At 40.4% G+C, this 22,749-nt stretch overlaps 2 protein-coding genes across 12 annotated transcripts in view; one reads left to right on the top strand and one right to left on the bottom strand.

The window, feature by feature from the left end:
* The window catches only part of FBXO25 (F-box protein 25), a 33,690-nt gene extending 32,394 nt beyond the window's left edge, over window positions 1-1,296 (top strand). For 6 of the 10 annotated variants that reach the window (XM_049818625.1, XM_049818626.1, XM_049818630.1 and 3 more), the window contains one exon: window positions 3-1,295. In XM_049818625.1, coding sequence (XP_049674582.1) covers window positions 3-92 — 90 coding nt within the window. In that variant the 3' untranslated portion in view covers window positions 93-1,295. Of the gene's footprint in view, window positions 1-2 lie in introns of all 10 variants that reach the window. The other 4 variants (XM_049818632.1, XM_049818634.1, XM_049818635.1 and 1 more) reach the window with 3 other exon arrangements.
* Window positions 1,297-10,766: 9,470 nt separating this feature from the next.
* Window positions 10,767-22,749, bottom strand: part of TDRP (testis development related protein) — a 28,257-nt gene continuing 16,274 nt past the window's right edge. For both annotated transcript variants that reach the window (XM_049818650.1, XM_049818651.1), the window contains 2 exons: window positions 16,294-16,397; window positions 10,767-13,960 (listed from right to left, as the gene is read on the bottom strand). In XM_049818650.1, the coding sequence (XP_049674607.1) occupies window positions 13,615-13,960; window positions 16,294-16,397 (450 nt within the window). In that variant the 3' untranslated portion in view covers window positions 10,767-13,614. The remainder of the gene's footprint in view (window positions 13,961-16,293; window positions 16,398-22,749) is intronic.

Here is a 22,749-nt window from a genome sequence, read left to right as displayed (position 1 = left end):
AGGATACAGGACACCCCTGCACAGCCAGTGATCCAAACACCTGTCTCATGCCAGTATCTCCTCAGCATTTTATTGATCTCTTCAAATTTTGAGATGTTCAGTAGCTGTTCTCCTGTGTTTGTGGCCATTTTTGTGAAGAGTCAGACAGGATACGTTATGCTTTTTGTGCAATATATTTAATGTTTTGTTGTAGTTTAAACAAAAGAGATATGGGAGAAATTATCAGACAGGTCTATTTAGTGTATTGTTCTTGTGCAGAAAAGAGCTGAGGAGAAGGAGACACATTAAGAACATTTCTTTGTCAGGAAATCTGCAGTGGACTTCTTTTCAAGTCCAAGAAAGACCATTTTAATCTCAACTTTAAATCCATTCTTTTGACGCCTTAATAGATGGTTAAAATTATGTGGGGGAGTTTTGAAAATTTTATGGAAACTCTTACAGGGACCAAAGGAGGAGTTTTTTGTTAATCCTTCTTTAAACCACTGTTTTCAAAACACCTCCATGTAATTTGCACTATTATAAAGAATAGGCCAATATTCTATTGGACTCTTAGTACATCAGTTACCAAGGTGGCATTAATCATTGTGAGCTAGTGAATTAAATATAGCTGTGGTTTTATCTGTTGTTGAAGCTATGAATGAAGGAAATCAACCAATCTTTGTACAACACATTATGCAAAAATATTTATTTTTCTTAAGGACTTTATTAAACATATAACCTATCTCAGCACATCCTGCATAACTCAAGAGACAGATCTGGGGCTACTAGAAAGTAATCTTTTTTTTTTAATGGTAGCTACAGCCTTCACTTATACTGTTTGGTATGTCTACAAATGCAACCGGATTAATTCATCTTCTAAGAAGAAGACATTATTGAAACTTAATGAGAATGGAGTTGCTTTTTTCTAGACTGGTACTGTGGCAGGATGTTGTACTACCAACTGAGGTTCTAACTTGACAAGTCTTTACAAGTTACAGGAAACACTGAAAGTCTGAGCTGAAGCACTTTCTGTCAAGTTAATCAGATGATAAATTCTCCAGGAAGCTATTTTCTTCTATCCTGTAGACCAAAATTCATTGCTTGGCTTAGGCAGGTAAAGGAAAAATTAGGGAAGTTCTGGGTTTGTCAATGAAGTTTAACAAATAATATGTAAAGTACAGAAAAAATAAATCGTGTACTATATTCTGCACTTGCTTGTTCTGAATCTAGTTTTGTACAGTGTAATAAATCATGGGTTTTATCTATTATTCTTATAAGTCTCTTGTACATAGAGATGAATCAATCTGAATTTTATAAGATCTTTCTATAACCTGTTCTCTGTAGTAATTGGTAATAGAATGAGAACTGTACAAGCAGTCCAAGTGACATTACTTTTCAATAATTGGTTGTATTAGCACTTCCTTTTTAATAGGATAGCTGGACTGTTAATAGGCTCCACAAGAAGAGGAGAATGTTTATTTCCTCAGGAGATACTTTTATTTGCTTTAACTTAAATTTCAGTGATATACCAACATCATCCATTAAATTTACTGATAGGTGGGGTTTTTTCAGTGCAGGGTTTTGTGGAGGTTTTTTCTGCCTTTCAATTAAGGTGTCTGCTCTGGCTATGGTAGTGATCAGGTGTGGAGCTAATGACATCCATTCTTATTCCTGTTCATTCAGAACACTGCTGCAAGCCTCACTTTCCCAGCCCAAGCACTGCTGTAGCCACTGGATTTGTTGAGGAACCAGCAGCTCTTTAGCAATGATTTGCACCCCATTTATTTAACTAATGTAATGGTTGCAGGCTTGCTTTCCTAGGCTCACATAGCTATGTGATCTAGGTAACCTTGACAGGAGTTGGTGATGGCTGGCATCCATTAATTACTCCTTTAACATGGTTACAGTTTTGCTCTCCTTCATGAAACTTCATGTAAATATCTAGGTAGCAAGGATGCTACCTGCTTGAGAGCTTTAAAAAAAGGTTCTAAAGTCAGCATTTGGTTTAATACTGTGCTGAGCTCTTCATCCATCATGCTGACTGAAGGTCTTGTGATCAGGGGCTGCAAGGAACCATCCCTCCTGCAGACAGAATGCAAGCTCTTACGGGACACACCATTACCTAGGAAGCAGCCCCTTACTGAAGATGCAAATAATGTGAGAATCGGGGAAGGGTATTAAGAGAGCTGAGAGGGACATCCCCTGGCCTCTGAATTGAGAGAGGTGACTTAAAATAGCTTGTAAGAAGTTTAAAAAAAGGCTTGGAAAGATCAGTACCTGTAATAACTAGTTTTCAGTTCTCTTATGAATGTCAGGTGACAGGAGTCAGGTTTAATCTTTCTATCCCTTTCCCCACTTGCTGTTTTGCTCTTTCTGCTGTAGCAAAAAGCCTTTGACAGGCTGAAGGATCATTTCTGAGGCACTTTCCTGTGTAGGCCAGTAAGGGTAACGAGGCTCACCTCAGACCAGCGGGAGGCAGTAGTTAAGATGAGAAGAAGCAGGGCTCTAGCTTGTAGTCTTGTACTCCAGCGGCTTCATTCTGCAATTACAAGAATGGTTGAGGGCGGAAGGCACCTCTGCAGGGACCTCCCTGCTCAAGCAGGGCCACCCAGAGCTAGTTGCCCAGAACCATGTCCAGATGGCTTTTGAATATCTCCAAGGATGGAGGCTCCACAACCTCTCTGAGCAACCTCTTCCAGTGCTGGGCACCCTCACAATAACAAAAAGTGTTTCCTGACATTCAGACAGTAGCTCCTGCATTTCAGTTTGTGCCCACTGCCTCTGGTCCTGCCACCGGGCACAACTGAAAAGAGCCGGGCTCTGTCTTCTTTCCACCCTCCCTTCAGCTATTTATAGACATATTTATATACCTTCACATATTTGTGAGATTCCCCCAAGCCTTCTCTTCTCCAGGCTGAGCAGTCCCAGCTCTCTCAGCATTGCCTCACAGGAGAGATGCTCCCATCCCTCCATCACCTTTGTGGCCTTTCACCAGACTCCCTCCACCATGTCCGTGTCTCTCTTGTACTGGGGAGCCCAGAACTGGACCCAGCACTCCAGGTGAGGTCTCACCAGTGCGGAGGGGCAGCATCACCTCCCTCCACCTGCTGACAACATTCCTCCTGGTACAGCCCAGAATACTATTAACCTTATTAGTAACAAGGGCACATTGCTTGGCTCGTGTTCAACTTGGTGTCCGCCAGGACCCCCAGGTCCAAAAGCCAGCAAGGTGGGGTTTTTAAACCTTTCTTCCAGGTTAAAAAAACAAAAGCAGGGGAGACATGCACACATGCCCTGAGAAGCATTTTAGTGCAGAGCTATTATGGGGTTTTTTTATACCTTAAAGATGTTGAGTGCAGAATCACACTGTCATGAGCAGCATTATAAGCTTTTAACAGTTGGCAAAACTGAGCTTTGGGAGTAGTTCCACAAGCTAGTTAAGTATTTAGTGAGTATATTTCTTAAACAAGGCAAATAATAGCAGAGCATGATTAAAAGTGACTACATGGTATGAAGCTACTAGATGGGTAAGAAGATAGATTTTAATTGTGTCACCTAAGCAAAAAGCTAAGGGAGTGATTTTGATCAATAGGGTTTGTGGTGTGGTGTTTTCTTAAAATCTCTTCATAAGAGGGAAAGGGGAGAAGATTTCACCTTCAGGATAACAATCATCTCATTAATACCTCACCTGTACTAAAGAGCATTTTGACAACCTGAATTAATCTCATTGCCCCTTACCCCAGCACGCACTTACTCATGTAACCTGAAGTGTTGTAACCCATGGGAAGGGTTGTGCCTTAAAGTAAAACCTCCACTCGGCCTCCTGCGTGCTGGCTGTCCTATGCAACGAAAGGCAGGTGGTCTCTCCTAAAGCAGAAAGCGTGCCTTAAAACACGTACCACATCTCTACAGGTTTCTTTTGCTCCACAGCTTTTGTCCCAAGACCTGGATCTGTTTATATACAGATTTTGCAGTGGCAGTGGTAGGAAACCATGTCCTAAAGTGGTGCCTACGTGATCACTTCACAATCTCGGGTGATTTGGGTTTTACTGAATTATAGTTGTGAAAAGCAACACTGATTCAAAGGCAATCAAGATACTCTCTGCCCCAGTCCACAAGGAGCTTGAAATTACAATTATTTTGAAAAATAGGATCTTCTTCCACCTCCGCAACACCTCCCCCACCCCCAGTCATTATCTCCAAAACTTGTGTCAGAGACTCCAGACCTGTTGCATTACATTCTCTCCCAACAGTTTTGTTCTGCTTCTGGGAAAAGACACTCCAACTGTAAAGACAGTAGACATGGGCCTGTTCACAGAGCACTGAGCGAGCCTTTCTATTTGGATGTCAGACAGGACCGATGTTCTTATCTGGAAAAAGCTGAGGAGCAGAACCCTGCTCTTTTCCTTTCCCCTGCTCCCCATCCCTGGGAAGTCCTCACTTTTGGAGAAGGAAGAAGCTGAAATACAAGGAAAAAGCCTACCTAAATGGAGATATCCACTAGGAACAGGATTAAAAGACTAGTGGCATTTAGTAGCCTAGAAGGCAGAAGCAATGCAGGCTAGCAGAAAGGAGAGGGTAGAATGGAGAATAGCAGCACAATGCTTTGGATTTGCCTGGTGCATAAATTAGCATATTTACAGCTCCATCATTAGCCAAGAAAGAATTGTATTAACTAGTCTTGTATGTGAGTGTATTTTTGAGCCAATAATAAGCATGAAAGTAATCCAGACACTTGTAGCGAAAGGGGGCAATAAATAAGAGGAAGAATTTATTAATTTTGCATTTATGTTATTGCTCTCAATCTCTAAGTCTTGTCATAGATATGTATATGTACATCAAGAGAGCAAGACACAGCGTACATATTTCTTAAGCCTTATCACTTGAAGTCAATTGCACCAGAAGCTGATTTCATCTAAAACCTTCAAACTTCACAAAAGTGGTCACAAGTACTTCAGCATCTGATACCTAGAAGTCCCGTAACCCAAATTTTAACAAACCATGTACTTCACAGCTTCTTACAGAAGACACGGGGAAAGTGCCTAAGAAGTCACTCTGCAATGGCTAGAGAGAAACAGGACACGAAGTCAAGCAGCATACTGAAAATGGCCTCAGGTGCTTAACTTTTGACCAGAGGGAGAGCGAGACTTACCTCCAGCAAGGTCAAGCATATGAATCTTCTTCTGGGAGCTTGTCACCTGCACCTTATTTTGAAAAGCTAAGGAGAGCTCACCTCTTTCACTTTGAAGTCCATCAGAGGTCCCATTTCACCCCAAATCTTCACAGTAAAAACATGAATTTTGGGGACTCCTTGTCCCAAAAGCTACATTTGAGATTGTGTTGGATCCCATGTCACATTCACTCTCCCCTCCCCTGTGCCGTGGCAGGCATTGATGCAGTCAGCCAGTCAGTTCAAGCTGCTGCTCCAACCCAAATGATAAATTATTATTTCTAGGGATAATTTTCATGGAACCATTCTTCCTCAGTCTTTTCAGCTGAACCTACTCCACCCCTATATAATAATTAATTTTCTCTAGCCCTCAGTCAGTATTTAGTCATGGGGCTAGATGTTCAGGTACTCACCTCAGAAAGGGTCAAAGCATCACAGCCAAATGCGGGCAGCAGCCGCCTAGCTGTGTGGCATCCTGTGACCAAGCGTACGTACCCCGGGACGTGTCGCTAGGAGAGGGGACTACAGTCCGGCCTCCTGTTCTCCCGGTAAGCAGTCCTGATGAAGTGAAATTCTGTCCTTCCGCCTGTTAGGCATCGGAGTAAGGCTAGATGCTCGATATCCACTTAAGGTTGCCAATTCAACACAAGGGTGCCAACATTAAAGCAAGCAAAAGATATCAAATGTTTGGAAACGGTTGTTAAATTACAGCTCGCAATATTGAAGTATTAGCTAATTATGCTATTTCTTTGCACTGTTTCCATGCTTTCGGCTGCAAGGCTCAGGTCCAAGCCCTTAAAAGACACTGGAACATAACTCCCAACTCCTGCAAAGTTCAGTAGGATGAAGGTTACCTTCAAAGCTTATAATGTCTGTACCCAAGGACATGACAGATAAGTGGATTCAGAACGTGGCAGAGGTGAGAGTGCCACTAAAGCTGGGTTTTTTTCTTTTGATTCCCACGGGCTGCTCTCTCTGCAACACACAGGCCTGCCCCACTGCCTTTCAGACACGCGGGTAATGCTTATCATCTCCTGCAGGTTCATGTGTACATTCTTCTACAAATAGGAATAACACATGTTCAGCTTTATATTTGTTGCACTTTATGGGTACCTCATCATTGCGCCTTCAGCTGAAAGCCTTTCTAACAATTTTCAAGGCATGCACGAACAGCCACCACTTAATTCTAAATTCAGTTATTTAATTTTTATATGCTCTTTCCACTTGAATGCTGTTTTACTGTAGTATTTTTCACAAAATAATAACGGAAGAATAATTCATTTGCTAAAGTCAGTTGTCATTCCCACACAATGCTTGGATTACGGAACAAAGTTCTGTGTGTTTGGAGCACCTCCCCCCCCATGTTTCTCCCCCGTTATTCTCTCAGACACAGCAGTTATTTTTAGACTTTTTCCTACTGGGGACTTTTAAAGCTGTAAGCCTGTAGTCCTCCTCTTAACTCGAGAGTATCCCTTTAGAACTTGGCTAATTTATAAAAGCAATACTTCAGCAGTATTTTCCTAAGTCCCTAAAACTAGACATGCTTGACTAGGATGCAGGAGATCCTGCAGCAGCCAGAACTCTGCCATTTTCCCTTATTCACCTGCACGGTGCATGGCCTGATCCTGCGCCTTCACCTGCAACCCTTCCCCTCCTCTTACACTGAAGCATGACCGTGTTCAAACGGTCACTCGGCAAGAGCGAGACCACCAACCAGGAAGGTCTTGCTCCACTGCCGATCCGGCCACCTGACATCAAACGCGACAACTTTAACGCGAGCGAGGCGGAGAGCCGCGCCGACCCAAAATGCCAGCGGCCGGTGCGCTCCCGACAGGCCTGCGAACCGGCCTCTGCCCCCATGAAGGCCGCGGGGGGCCTTCGACCCACGGCAGGTACGTGCGTCGCAGCCGCAGGAAGCGACACCAGGCCACCCGCCTCACGCGCTTCTGCCGACGAGGCTCTCGCACACGGACACTGAGGATCTGGCCCCACCGGTAAGTCTACGAGGACCCTTTGCGCAGCTCCGGTTTGCTCCAAACAGCGTTCCTGGGGCTGGAGGCGGACACCAGGCGCAGAGCGCTCGAACCACGGTCTCACCCATTCCGAAATGGGCGAGTTCCAAGTGATGCTTCATATGTTTCCAGATTCACAGGCTTAGAGGCAATAAAACAATGACAGAAAAATCAACCTCTAGCATGTAATTCGTCCACTAAGAGGGGGGAAAAAAAAATATCCTGACGCTAATGGGAAATCATCAGGGATGTCAGGGAAGAGAGGGAAGGCCAGAGAACGCTCTCGGAGACCTCAGGAATCTGGTAAGAGAGCAGGGAAGGGGAGGAGGCTGAAATTACAGTATTTGAAGAAGCAGAATACTGGATGGAGCTGTTTAGTTCAGCTAAAACTTCAATAGTTTAATCCTGCTACCACTTAAGTTCTTGCTGCAAGCTGACCATATGCCTTCTATTAATCCTCCATTTCAAGGTACAGTCTTCTACCACCTGCACTCACCTACCTTTTTGATCCATTAAGTCTAACTTATAGGCCTAGTAGTATGGAATAGATCTGGAGAAGTGTTGCTGTGAGTTACAGAGCACCAATTAAAGGCATCCAAAACCTTCATTTTGTACCTGTGCACAGGGGACATTCTTTCCAATTGCTCACCACAGCCAAAAATCCTGTTCTTGAATAGGATAGCCAAGAAAAAAACACTAGGAAAGAGGACTAGCTGTGTGTTAGTTCTGATTCTCTACCACTAAACCCCCGGCCTAATAGTAAATATTAATACAACCCCCCCCCAGGAACATTCTCAGATGTTCTGGACTTCTTACTTCTCTTTATACTGTGCTTCATTCCTCGATGCCAGAACATCTGCCTCTTCACTTGTCCTGAAAACCTCCCCCCTGTCCCCAGTGCAGCCAGTTCTCACCGCACAGGTCAGGAGCTCGGATCTCCCACCGCAGCTTAAGCTGCCAACAGCCCGTCCACCTCAGCCACAACGGCTTGGTTCGACACGCACGTGCTCTCTCGCAGGCAGCAGCGCGACAGCCACGCTAAGCAGACAGGTTAACACGCTTCAGGAGACGTGCGAGTTTATACAGTGAAAGAGAGAGCAAGTATGTATTTCATTAAGTCCCTAATTTTCAGAATAACCCTATGCGCAGCATTACTGTATCTGTAGTATGACTTCTGGGAATCTTGTGCTCCATCCTATCAAACAATAGTTTACTTCCTAATGGGAAATGATGCTTGACTTGTTTTCCTTTGTTTGTCCTGTGAAACGTTGGTTGCCAAGTTTCTGTCCAAATGTTCCAAAGATGAACTCTTTACAGGCGTTAAACTGAAGGCAAGTCTGCCTAGAAGTGGGTGTCCGTCACAAGAGAAACAGCAAAGATTAGCTCTTTATGGCATCAGAGGGGCTGGGCTGTCTTTGCGTATGTGACCCAAAAAAAAGCTAACGGGGGACAAGTGCAAAAATAAAACAAAGCAAAGAATTATTAATTATACTGCACATAAGAAAGCTTTAGCAGCAAAAAAATAGTAATATAGCAAGTAGAGTACTCGGACTCTGGATACATGAGTCTCCCGTCCTTTCTCCAGCACTAACACACACACACCACATTATTTTCTCTGTCTCTCCAGAAGCATTTAGCAGTGTAATCTTGTGGAGAATCGCGAGACTCCTGGACAAACAAGATGTTCAAGACAACAGCATTTGGGGGTTTCAAGGAAAGAGGTACAAGAAAAGAAAGGCCAGAAGACATTGCTAACTTAAAGGAACGGTTCTGTACCAACTCTAAGCTGTTTTACTATACAACCTCAAATAATTAAACCAGCCAATTCTCTGAAAAATTATTTAAACTCGACTGTTCAGTTAGTCTTCTCAGTACAAGGGGTTAGAGCAACTAGAAAGCAAAATATCACATGATTATATTGGACAAACGAGTCTTACAAAATACAGCTGTGCGTTCTTCTCTGCAGAGTAATGCTTTTTCTTTTCCAATAGCAAACTCACAGTTCAAAATGTGTTATGAAGCTTTCACTAGAGTTATGTGGGTCTCAAGAGCATAAAAATTTAAGTGCCAGCCAAGCTTTTAACAGATTATTATGGACTTGAAAAGAATACAGTCACTTTCTTTCATCTTTTAGTAAATAACAGACACAGAATAGGAAAATTTTCTTCCCAAATACAGAGCAGGTATTTCTTTATTCAGTACCAGTGATAAGAGTTGGTAAGCATCATAAGAAAAAAAACATCTTCTCCTTACACTTTGTTTACCATATTTCATATAGCCTTCTGTTATTTATAGCCCTATTTTCTAATTGTTTTCATACTCTTTATTACTTATGCCGGCTGCACTTAAAATAAATGCAACTCTCTCCTTTCAATTTCTAAACTGGATTCTTTGCCTATCTGTCTGATTCGCTGTCTTGTATGGTACAAAGCAGTCATGCTACAAGAAATTTTTGAGAGACAGACTTCTGATGATACACACCTTTGCAAACTATCACCAGTGACTAAGCCTTTTAGGAAATTGTTTTTCGTCTTCATAATGCTGGTTTCATTTTCCAGATATATCAGAAACCAACTAGCAGGCACTCAGGGGAAAAAAATAATCAATAAGAACAGTTTAGATATGCAGGAAACAGCTAAATAACATGCACATTCATGTTCTTTTCAGACTGTACAGAGATAGGGCCTACAGTTTTGCCATCTGACATTCATATATATTAACAAGCTTTTCAAAAAGTTTTGGAAATTCAGATTCTAGGCCAAATTCACCTGTGCTGTGGGAACAGCTATGCTCAAAGTTTGGCAGGGTCCTTGTCTACCCACGGTCTGGAAATGCAGCTCCCTCCACTCCCTTTCATCCGCCCAGATGTGCGCCTGACCTGCCTGGGTATAGTCAGAGGCATCTCAATACAGGGGTTTTTTCCCTTAAGAATGTAACTTGTATGAATAAAATCTTCTGTTTCAGCTAGTTCGCACACTCTGATAAGAAACATTTTGCCTAAACGTTCCCTGCTAAGTCTATTTAGACGACAACAAAGCCAGCAGACTAGTGCGGGAGAATGAGAAGCTGACAATACGCTTCTTTCTATAACCGATCGACTGGTAACAGCGGCTGCATCTCACTTTTGTCACAGTCCAGGACGTGCGTGTCTCACCTCGTTATGGGGCCAGTGTATGCAAAAGCATTCCAGGTCCTCCAGTTTACATGTAGCTGGTGAAATCTTTAAGGAAAGAACGCTGCTCTGCCCAAGCTTTTGTAACAGCCAATAAATTTAAAAAAAAAAAAAAAAAAAAAAAAAAAAGGTTTAAACCAATAAATACCAGTAAAACAAAATATTTGCCATTTGTCAAAACCAATGAATTCTTCCCACTGCAAAAGCAATGGGTGATACTTTAAATGTAGGATGCTGCAGCTTCTGAGATGGCATGACTCACTGAGTTTGGACAAACATAGCTATTACTTCCTTGGCCGTATTCTACAATGATGCAAGTAACATCCACGAAGATGGAAACAAATTCACATGACAAATAAAATGGGAGAAAAAAAAATAAAGAATAAGGCATTTCAGTTCAAACTAAATCTTTATTCATATGGAAAATACTACTTTTCTTTTTGCAAATGATGCTAATAAATAAAAATACTCAGAAAGAACTTTGCTTAGAGTTAAGTGACTAGTTACAGCCACATGAAGCTTTTAATTCCCGTTAAAACCACGCCAACAATCATGCAGATTGGCTACGAGAAAGCAATATAAACTATATTTTATTTTGTGCAATCTTATCATACAATCTTAATGCTACCTTCTTCTAAACCATTTCACATAGATTGAAATGCAATTTCAAAACAAATATTAAAGGACATATTCTACACTTATTCCACATATGGAGCTGTGTATAGCTTAAGCCCATAAACGTATAATGTAGTCAAGCACCTAAAGAAGGTAAAAGAAAAGAGGACCCCATTCTGAAAATTCCGACAAGTTTATAAACATAAGACAAGAAAAGCTCACACCAGTGAGTTCTCAAGACAAATACATTATTAAAGCATAACAATAAATTATATTAAATTTAATAATGTTCATCCTTAGAATGGTTATTTCTGAGGAAATACCACGTAAAAAGCACACCAAAACTTTCATCACTAGGAGTTAAACTGTAAGTTTACATATTTCAATTTCCCACTTGGATGCAATTTTGTTTTATAATAGGCTTCAGCTCTGTGAGCATATTCTTTATCATAAACTTAAACTGAAAAATGTTGCAGTTAAGCTGTGCATCAAACACATCATCAAGGTGAGAAACAGGCACTTGACAGTAAAATGTGCAAGGCAAAACCTTTACTGGTCACAGTATAAATAGTTTCTTCAGGAGGGAAATTAAAAGTTCTCAGCCCATCTTTGAGAGCAAAATATCGAGGGCTGCTAGCAGATCTTTTTCTGTTCTTTTAGGTCAGCACCAACAACCAAACTAAATACTAGCTCATGCCTTAGAGGGTATTCCATAAACTATAAAATGCAGCATACTTTACCCAAGAATACTAATTCTTTCCTATAATTAACCTCAGCATACGTACTTGCCAAAGGCAAATACAGAGTTTACTCACAGACTAAATGATGCGATATAAATGCTAACCCTTTCTCCTCTATTACTTTTTTTAAAATATATAATGCCAATTTTACAAATACATTTGCCAATTACAAGATCCTGGTTTGTAGCACAAAACACTGATTTTCTTCTATATAAACTTAAGAACAACGTCTTTTAACATCCTATTAATACCAGGAAAAAAAAACAAAAACAAAAACACTTTGCTACAGTTTCCCTCCAGGCACATCTCAACAGGAATCTCCAAAAACTAGCTATGCAGGAACTGAAAGCCAGAAAACTACACATAAATTGGAAGAGAGAGGAGAAAGAGAGAGCTAAGAAAGCAGTAATGTGGCAGTAACAGAAACAAGGTACAAGCTTAGAAGAAAACTGCATGCATCCCTTTTCATTAGCATAAGCTTCTTGCAAAAATATGTTTACAAGACATCCATTATATAAAGGTATATGCTTTCTTGTAAAAATGCTGATTTTATCTGAAATGCTAACTTAAATCTTCCAACTGTACCAGCCCTATTGCTAGGCAGTCAACAGGTTTTCAGTTCTGCTATACCAGTTTAACAATCAGGAGAGCAAAGGCCTACTGTTCGTTTCTTATGAAACTTTTGGTTTGATTTTTTTCCATGAATGTTAAAGCAGTATTTATATAGGCTATACAAACAAAATGGAAACCAACTTTGGATCTGACATCAGCTGCACTGCTAATGAGAGACAATATGCTAGAAAGAGGCACTTTTAGTATTCTTATATACATTTCAAATCTCAAATTTAACACTTCACCTTCTTTTACCAAAAAATTAAAGTATCAGTAGCTAATAAGATGGAGCTTTATAACAAAAACGCTTCATAAGTTGTGTGCATGCATGTACTTGCAATGGCTCAGTTACTCAGTTACCCTGAAAATGCCAGAGTATAATTCAAATCACTGTTTATGGGATGGGGCGGGGGGGAGGAACAACACAGTAGAAAACAAAAAAGCTGTCTGTAGAACAAGGATCAGCTATTGTAAAAATGAAAACATATGCCCTTCCATAAGAAGCGACTTATCTCTAGATTCAGGACCACAGATACTGAATATTGAGATCGTCTTGTACTCTACTCACTGCTGCTTTCCAAATTTTCAATCATTTTTATTTTTGACATAACATGCATCTTAAAAACTGAGGAGCTTAGCTTTGTCAAACAATGTTCAATATTAAAAAAAAAAACAAAAACAACTCTGGAAGACCCATTTGACCTGACTATTGGTGAAGATCCTGTGATGGAAGGAATTACGTTAGAATATTTTCCCATTTTATACACAGTATAGCACATTGTGACAGTTGAGCATCTTGTGTGCACAAGCTGAAGCATATGCTGAGGCTGAAGATTTGGAAAACAGTCTACTAAGTATAAGCATTCTCCCCGCAAGCAACAGATCAGTATTCTTAGTTAAAAAGGGACAGCATCAAAACTAAAATTTTGAGTGGCCCTCAAATACCAGGAAAAAAACAGGACCTCAAGCTAGTGGAAGTTCCTACATAAGGCAGTCAAATTTACAACCAGTGTATACATTCACTAAGGAATTACATTTTTTTGGTAAAACCAACAATCCAACATACTGCAGAGTCTGAATGTGAAATATAGGCACAAAATAGATTCTCTACTTTTTTTCAGTGTGGAAAACATAGCTATTTAACAATGTAATAAGAAAATTTTCTATCAGGTGAGCAAAAATTTGTAATCATCTGAATAAAACAAAGTACTGTATAAAGGTGCAATATTGAGCAGATTTGATTTTGGTTTAAATATACGAGTAAATCATGGAACCTTTCTCTTCTTATCTATAAAGTATTTCACAATACCAGTATCATTCTAGTTCTTCCCAATTGTCAGTAAGGTTACCTTTGCTTTGACGTCTAATACTAACCAGCTTTCCAGCTGATTTGATACTCCACCTGGAACTGTTTCCTGAGCTGGCCAGGTTTGTGTATTTTGTGGAGCCTTTGGTTTCATCTTCCCAGCCTGACCAGGCTGTATAGTCACTTAAAGTAGTTGCTGCATCACCTGTAGAGTCAGCAGCAGTGATCTGCGGGGGTTCCCATCCCTCAATCTCATCTGGTTTCCTAGATGGGACATTCTGCTTTATCACCAAACTGTCCCAAAAACCCGGCTTCTTTTCAGACTTCATCTCTTCCTTTAACTTTAGGTTTGATCTAGAAAATAACAATGATGAGGTGATTAATTTCTTCATTTAACAATGCATGTAATAGTTATTAATAAACATTAATTTATTATGTTTTATAGTAAGGAATGCTAATCAGTCATCAGCCTCTGACAGCACATCCATTACTGTCAACTTTAGGAAAAACACCCTCACATACACATAAGCCTAAACACAGTCGAATCTTGCAGTAATAAATCAGAAGTGGACTGAGTTCAGCCATTTCCTATTATAAAAGAACTTACAAACACCCCACACCCCCCCCAGCCCAGCAAATTACACAGAACTGCCTTTGGAAACGCATGAAGTATTTTAGCATGCATTAGAACAATTGAACAATTTAGGACTTTAACAAAAAAAAACACAAACAAACAAAAAAAAAACCCAAACCCAAAACCCACAAACCCAGAGGTAGAATAGTAGAAGGAATATAAAAATGTATTGTCTACCACCAGCTTTTAACAACCACTCACTACGTTCCTCAGTTTCCTATACATGTTATCACCTCACCAGTTAAACCTTATACCCCAAAACATTTGATGTACACAGTATTAGGACTTTAAAGATACCAGCATTTTTTTTCATAAAGATCTGCAAAATATTTTGAAAACGGCTGTTTTGTATTGCTGGTAAGAACTCCCCAAATTCCCCTCCCAAAACCAAGAAAAGACATTTGTTGTAATTCTTCTCTCAAAGAGACATTTGAAAGGCTACTCATATTATTACATTTCTTATCCCATTAAGAACCTTCAATCTGAATTATTTCATATTTGCAGCGTGGAGTATTTAAAAAACAGAATGTCAAATGTTTATGCATAAGTTTATATGCAGAGTTATGTATGTAATCAAATAAGGGACCACAAAGACAGGCTGATATCAGTGGTGAAACACACAGCCTTCAGGGTTCAATGAACTAAATAGCAAATTGAAAACATTATCTGCTAGTAGCATACAAATTCCTTAGCCACAAATAAAACCACCATTGAAATTATTTTAGTATTTCTGTTAAAAGAGCTTTTTTCCATTAATGAAATCTTGACACTATCATATTTAAACAGAAGCAACTGAACCAATACCTTTAAAATGACTTCTCCTTTACTGAATTTTTAATTTATTATTAGATTTTTCAGAATTTCATCTTGCTAAAGCCAGTCACAGACTGTGAACACTCTTCTCATATTTTGTGAGTAGCACACTTGAAAAGTTGCATTTTTCTTTAAACGTGAAATAAAAATCATGGTATGCAGTTACAGGAAAATACCCTCAAACTTAAAATACAGGCAGTTTTCATAGTAATGATAAAATAGCTTTCCACATTTGTGGCAACTCAGTTTTCATACTTCCAGTCTCTTCACCGGGTTACTTGATTCTTATATTCAGCATCAATTGCAAAGGATCATTGAAGCAACCTAGCATCTAATAAACACCCATAAAATTGTACAGGGACAGTAGCTGGGAACTTTTGGCAAGTTTTATTGAACAGACTCAAACAGAAATGGAAATGTATGTACTTATATTCTAAATTATTTAAATATAGATATACACACACACACACACACACCCCCTTACATGCACATGTATACACTTGCATACTGTAATACATATATTTCAAAGTAAACTGGAAACAAAACATACTACAGCAGGTCTTATTGAAGCTAGTATTGGCTGGAACGGCTATCCTGATAGGTGGCACATTTTTTCCTGTTTGTAACCAAGGCAGTTAGGTAGCAAGTACATGTAGGTAATGCCTACATACACTTGTAACAGCAAACTAGTCTGTCCTGGGAAGAGGTCTGTTCTGTTCAAAGAACAGCTCTAACCGTACCGGCAACAAAACTGTTCCTATAAACACCTCAGCGCCGACAGGGAAGATTTGCAGAACCTGGTATAGCTGCTCCACTTCACCTTTTTAGGTGTAGGTAAGACTTTAAAAGAGAAAGTAAAGGATGTAAAAAAAGGAATTTGTAAACTCAACCATAATTAATCCTCAAGAGGAAAGGGGGAAGGTGGGAATGACCCTTTTATTCAGAAACCTTTACTCCTTTTCTACAGTAAAAAATTATTATGCAGCTGAATTCCCTTTTTTTCCTGGCAGACCTGAAAAGGTTATCAACAATATCTGTCCTTTCCTAATACAGCATGCTTTAGTCATTGTAAGCTTAACACACACATAATTCCAAAATGCACATAAACTGTTCTCTGTGCTTTAACTTCGAGGAGTTGAGCACTACTGCTCCTCAGTGTCTACCTTCACTGCTTTGAACAGCTATTTTCTGTTCCAGTTTGTGTATTTTAGTATCAGATAGACCAATTGGTTTTACTCACCCTTTGGATTTCGGAGACTTGCATCCCGCTAGCAATTGCTGTTCATCGTCTTTATTAAACATAGACGTCACTTCCTTCCAACCCCGGAAACTTGCACCTTGAACCTATACAGAGAAGTACACGTCCTCATAAATGGGAATTACAGACTCGGAAGCACAGAGCACGGCTGCCAGCGCCGACTGTGGGTGTCTCACCGGCAGCAACAGCCCCTACCTCTTGGGTGCCGCGCAGCAGGGAGCGGGGCGGCTCGTGCAGCCTGCAGAGGATGGCCGCGTTTTGGAAAGGAGCAGGTCAGGCTGCTGCAGCAAGAGCTCTCTCCTGCTGAGCAGAGTACAAAACCTTGCCAGTCTGCAGAGGCTGGCAAGCGATGCCAGTGAGTACGGCTGGGCTCCTGGATGCTCTTCTGCAGGCTGGAGCTGCTGGCTCCATTTTAGTGTATCACAGTAAGAAGGGAATCTGGGCAGCTGAGGAAAGCAGTCTAAGGGGCTTCAAGTAGACAGAAATGAAACAAAGTCATTGCTAGAAGGGGCCATGACAGACAGGACAGCCAGCGGAATGATGAAACTCTGAAGATTTAACCCGCTTTGCCCTCATTGTTCCTATTTTTAACTCACCAAAACTATTACTTCTGGGCCTGCAAACGAAAAGGGTAAGAGCACTGGCTCACCAGTGAAATGTAACCTCTGGCAGGGGTGCACTACACTGTGCTCTCTAAATTTACTGCGACCATTGAACATGTAACATAAATCATTTTTTCAACACTGTTAAAGGTTTGATTCCCTCTCCCCCAAAGCAAAAAAAAAAAAGGTATTAATAATTTTTATTTTGATAGCATGCTTAGGGACTCTAACGGAAATGCACACATTCACGCCAAGCACAGAACACAAAAGTTGCTGTTCTTTCTCGCAGGGTCTAGGAAGAATGGTAGAGTGACAGTGCATCAGTGTAACTTGATTACATTAAAAAAATACAACAATACATTATGAAGTATAATAATCAAAACAAAACTGTAGCTGTCAACACGAGCGAAGGCTAATTCATCACCTATTATTATGCTTCATCCTTTTTGCAGAAATCATTGGCACAAATTAGTATCAATTTGTCATTTAGGTTTTAACTGATTACAGTTTGTAACTGGTACATACAGATAGGCCTTAAACATATGAAACATCACCTACAAATGGAGCACAAACACCAGACAGGACAATACTGGTACTGCCACCTCCTCACCTTTCAGAAACCCACAACCTCTACCATTTACAGGAGTAAAACAGTGCCCTTGCTATCTCTTGCACGTGAGTCACGCAGTAAGTCCACCTCTTGTTCTCCTGTGTCACGATGTCCTACGCCTTCACATCTCGCCCACCTTCCCTACTCACATCTGAACTGCCTCAGCTACTCCGACGCAGGTGACATAGCAGGTCCATTTTAGGATCAGGAGGAAGGTCTAACCTAGACTCAGTTGCACTTTGGTTAGATACAAACATGGATCCAGCTTTGGGCAAAGCTCTGGAGAACTCTGAAGAGGGAAGGCTGAGCAAGCTCAGAGCGGTTTCCAGCTCTCGTTCGTGGGATATGGACAGACCAAGTACACGAGAGCCAGGTTCATCACAACCCCTGCCTCCGCAACCGCTCTGCTCACCTCTTCCTAAACCCACACCTAGTCTTACCATAAACAAAAGCATTCCTCATGGCTTCACAAGGAAAGTAACAGCTTCTATATGTATTTTCCTCCACTATGAGAATAAAGTGAGTACAGATTATAATAAGCAAACTTAAACATACACTTTCTATTTTTAATTATGTAAAAACATGTAGACAGCTAACTTAAACTTTGTATCCCTGTGGCAGACTCACCATACCCACCTCACAGAAGACTGGTACTGTCGATAGTATAAAACAAAACCAGACAAGCTGCAGATGATACCTTCAAAGAGATACCTTGCTATACAAAATCCTTGTGTTTATCAGCCTCTCCAAGCAGTACTCAACATCTAATACTTCAATGGTGTAAATAATGGTCTAAAACCTCAATTTTAGTCTATAAAGGCCTAATCCTGTTATCTGGTTCTGTTGTTCAGTTAAATTCTGTAATGAGTTTAACATGAGGATTTGTTACTCTGATTTGGCTTCCTCTCACTGCAAAGTACTTCATCCACAACAAACGTTAGGGAAAATAAGGAAGAATCTCCAAGAAGTTATGTGCTGAAGGAAGTAGTCTGTTTAAAGAAAGAAAAAAGAAAAACAAAGAGAGAGAAACTCTAGAAACCAGTTAGCTTTTCATATGTTAAAAAAAATCCTTCATCTTTTGTTATCTTACTCAAACTCTACTATTGCAGGCCTTTTTGGGAATGAACCTTTGCTACCAGAGGCAAACCCAGTTAAAAGCAGCACATAACTCCTACTGCCTTAATCCTTTAGGCCTTTCAACTGGAAAAAGACCCAGATATACCTCAGTGATCTAATTTATATGTAAGCTTGTCTTCCTTCACTAATGATGTTTCATCAAGGCATTGCCACATAATAAATCTGCAGATTAAAAAACCAAAACACCTTGTTACTGGTTTTCAGATACCAATTTAATACAAAGACAGAGAACTAGCTTAACTTAAATTATACGTGCCTTTAAAGATCGCCATTGATGCAAGTCTATTTAGAATCATAGAATGGTTTGGGTTGGAAGGCACCTTAAGGATCATCTAGTTTCAACCCCCTGCCATGGGCAGGGACACCTTCCACTAGACCAGGTTGCTCAAAATTTTGAGATAAGCATTTATACACACACTTATGTTCAATGTAAAAAAAAAGGATATACCTACCCATACACTTTCTTTTAATCTAGAATGTCATACATACTTCAGCGATACAACTACAACCTTTGCTGCATTATTTTGGATACCCAAGCAATCCTCTAGCCAAAAAAAACCCAAACCCCAAACCCCCAAAGAACCAAAACCATTTCATAATAAAATCCTGTTATCTAGCCACAAGCTTTACATATTTTTAACTGTAGATATTTTTAAATTTAATTTCATTAAGCTCAATTCTGATTTGCAGTTATCTTTTAAGAACAATTAGTAGAAAAGTTCTATTCAATGTCAAGCAGATAGCATGTGTAGGTCTCCAGATAAAAATTTACAAACTCTGCACCCTTTCTACCTGTACACAAATCAGTACCTACATACACATTGTACCATTCCTTCAATATTTTCATAAACAAGTATTCCCACAACGGATCCACAGCATTTGGCAGGTACATACAAGGGGAATAACGGTGTCGCAGATTCTAACTGTGAGTTATTCTTCTCTCCACTAGTCCTTAGGAAAACATACATTAAACTTTTAAAACACTAATACTTCCACTGCTTATTTATTTGGGGTTTCCAAAGGAAACACTGCCAGGATAATCTACATAGGAGCATCAATCCAAGTAGTATTTTGTTCATATGTGATAAAACTCATTCTACAAAGCCTACTGCATATTAAATGGACTAGGCTGAAAGAAACCCCGTAAGTGCCTTTTTTACCCCAAAAGTAAAACCATTGCCTACCACACTTAAGCCTCCTCTTCTACACCTGCCTGCACCAGCACTGATCTTCCGAAGTACCTTTTCACTCAACTGAAAAGGAGCGAACAGCTCACTCTTGGTAGTCTTCTCAGTGGTACCATACTTAAGAACATAAACCTTGGCAAAGGAGGAGGTCAAATACTTATTTCACACTTCCAGAAGCCTTTTTCTAGTTGAACTGTTTAAGACAGCAATATTTCTTTTTGACTATGGCTGTCATGTAACTGTCACGTACTAAAAAAATCCCTCAAAACAGCCTGCTGCATTTCTGTATTTCTTTTCAGTGTTCTTTAAAGACTTTTAACCTACTGACAAGAACCTCCACCAATGCAGCTGGAACAGTTACAACTGCATCTGCTGGTAGGAACAGCTCAGGGAGGAGATCTTAAAGTTACCATTATCTGAAACCATTAGTTTGACACGCAGCAGCTGCAAAGCCAAAAACCGCTGGGAACCATCACAAAAAGGATTACACAAATTCAGACAGCAGATCCATAAATTGATACCGTCTAAATAGAGGGATGCACCCTGTAATATCTCAAAACAATGATTCTTGATGTTGGGGGAAGAGACGCTACAAACTAGCCAAGCTCTGCTCTCCCTGAAGAGCATCTCCCATTGCCACAAAGACAAACTGTCAGACTAGATGGGCCAGTCTCTGCATCAGCTGGGAATTTCTTACATTCTTACAGATCATGTGGAGAAAGACCCAGATCCCAGAACAAATAGCTTCCTTGCAACAGATGTCAAGGGAAGGTCAGTAAGTAAAGGGGAGATGACACTTCGGTAAGGTGACTCCTCAGCATACTGGAGACTTACTTACGGTAAAAAGATTAAAGTTATGCAAATTATGAAAATACAGTACTGATATGGTCTTAAAGCATCAAGGCACTTGCAGAAGTTCTGTATTTCATTTTTATGATGTAACTGTCTACACAAAATTCAAAAGTACTACCCCTAAAATTTTCAAAAAACTTTATATATATATATATAACTGACTAGCTTGTATTCTCAAACCTTTAAAGTATTTTTCCATGTGTCAGTAGAAAAAAAGAAATAATTCAAATTCCAAAGTTCACAGAATCACGCAGCCGTTACAGCTGGAAGGGACCTCTGGAGACCATCTAGTCCAACTACACTGCTCAAAGCAGGGTCAGCTTGAGCAGATTGCCAAGGATCACGTACAGCCGGGTTTTGAATATCTCCACAGCTGGAGGACTCACAAACTCTCTGGGCAACCTGTTCCAGCGCTTGACTGCGCTCATGGTGAAAACATTTTTTCTTATGTTTAAATGATATTTCTTCTGTTTCAATTTGTGCCCGATGCCTCTTGCCCGTTCACTGAGCACCACCGCGAAAGAGTCAGACTCCATCTTCTTTACACCCTCCCTGCTGCTGGTGTACATGCAGAAACCTTTCTTGTTTTCCTCTTCGTTTTCCTCACCAGATTTAACTCTAGGTGGGCTTCATCTTTCCTAACCCCATCCCTGCATGCTCAAAGAGTGTCTCTATATTCTCCCCACGTCACTTGACCCTGCTTCCACCTCCTGTATGCTTCCTTTTTATGTTGGAGGTTTTTCAGGAACATCTTGTTCATGCAGACAGGCCTCCTGCCACCTTTGCTTCTTTCTCTGCTTGATGGTTTGGGCTATTCTTGAGCTTGGATGAGGTGATCTTTGAAAAATCAAACCTGATTGATACCAACAGAATAGAACCAGGTATACAGTCAAAACTCCAGGTTAAAAAAAAAAAAAAAAAAAAAAATCAAGTGAAATGCCCGTAAGGGACTAAGAAAAGAGAGCACTATTAAGAAGGACTAGAATTGTAACATCAAATGTCAGAAAGTCAAAACATTTAGAGGACCAGGTTGGATGCTGCAGTCTACTATTTTTCAAAAATGCCAATGAGAAACAAAGCAGAAACTTCTCAAGATGCCATTTCAGTATTCTGTGAAGGAGGATTACAGTCTGGTCTCATACCAGTTTCACTACAAGAGCATAGAGTATGCCTATCAGAACAGCCATTAATAAAGTTTCTCCCATATCTTCCACTTTAGACTGTGAAAATCTGTGCAGCACAATGCCCTGTGCAATCACCTAAAAGGATCAGTAGAAGTGAAATTACACATACATATTAATCCATCAACTGGCAGACTACTGAAAAAAACATCACCATTGCCTGTCCCAACAGGCATCTAAAAAGCTCAAGCCCAGAGGACAGAATCTTCCCCTTCAGTAGAAGGGATTCCAGCTTATGAAGTACTCTTTCTCCACCACGAGAAAGCTGCCATTTAATTAGCATATCTTCTGAAACGGCGAGTACAAGCAGTCCCTTCTAGAACATCGTGTAAAGGATGCAGTCTGTAACCCTAGTCAAACTGTCTGCTGTTTCTCCCTCTCGCTCCCCTCCTCTCTGCTCTGCCGATACTTCAGTATCGGTGCCCATCTGTCAGCCAGATTCCCAGAGAGAAGTTGCACGAGGTGGCAGATCTGGTTTATCAGACACTGCTGCTGAAAAGGGTCAACCCAGTCCACTGCCAGCTCACATTAATACTGCCTTCCTTATGCTATGGTTTTGTACCTGTGTGATGCTGTGGAAAACCAGTTCAACTCACTAAACCAGCAGAAATCCAACTCATTCATTTTTTGCCTTCTTTTGGGTTAGTTATAAGAATCAGCTCATTAAAAGATAGTCACTAAAGAATGTGGGAATTAGGGGCAATAGCATCTTCTTTGTAGCAGCAACTACTATATCAGCTCAACCACCCTCTGAAAGTGGCAGTCATCTATCCACTTTCTTCCATACAGCTTCGTACATACAGTATGGCTTCCCAAAACTCACCTCCTAAGCTTCACTCTGTAAACTCAACCTTTACAGTAAGAGTTTC

This window comes from Accipiter gentilis, chromosome 16 (assembly GCF_929443795.1).
Source record: "Accipiter gentilis chromosome 16, bAccGen1.1, whole genome shotgun sequence".
Lineage (NCBI taxonomy): Eukaryota > Metazoa > Chordata > Aves > Accipitriformes > Accipitridae > Astur > Astur gentilis.
Note: the sequence above shows the minus strand (reverse complement) of the source record. Positions and strands in the feature narration are given on the sequence as shown.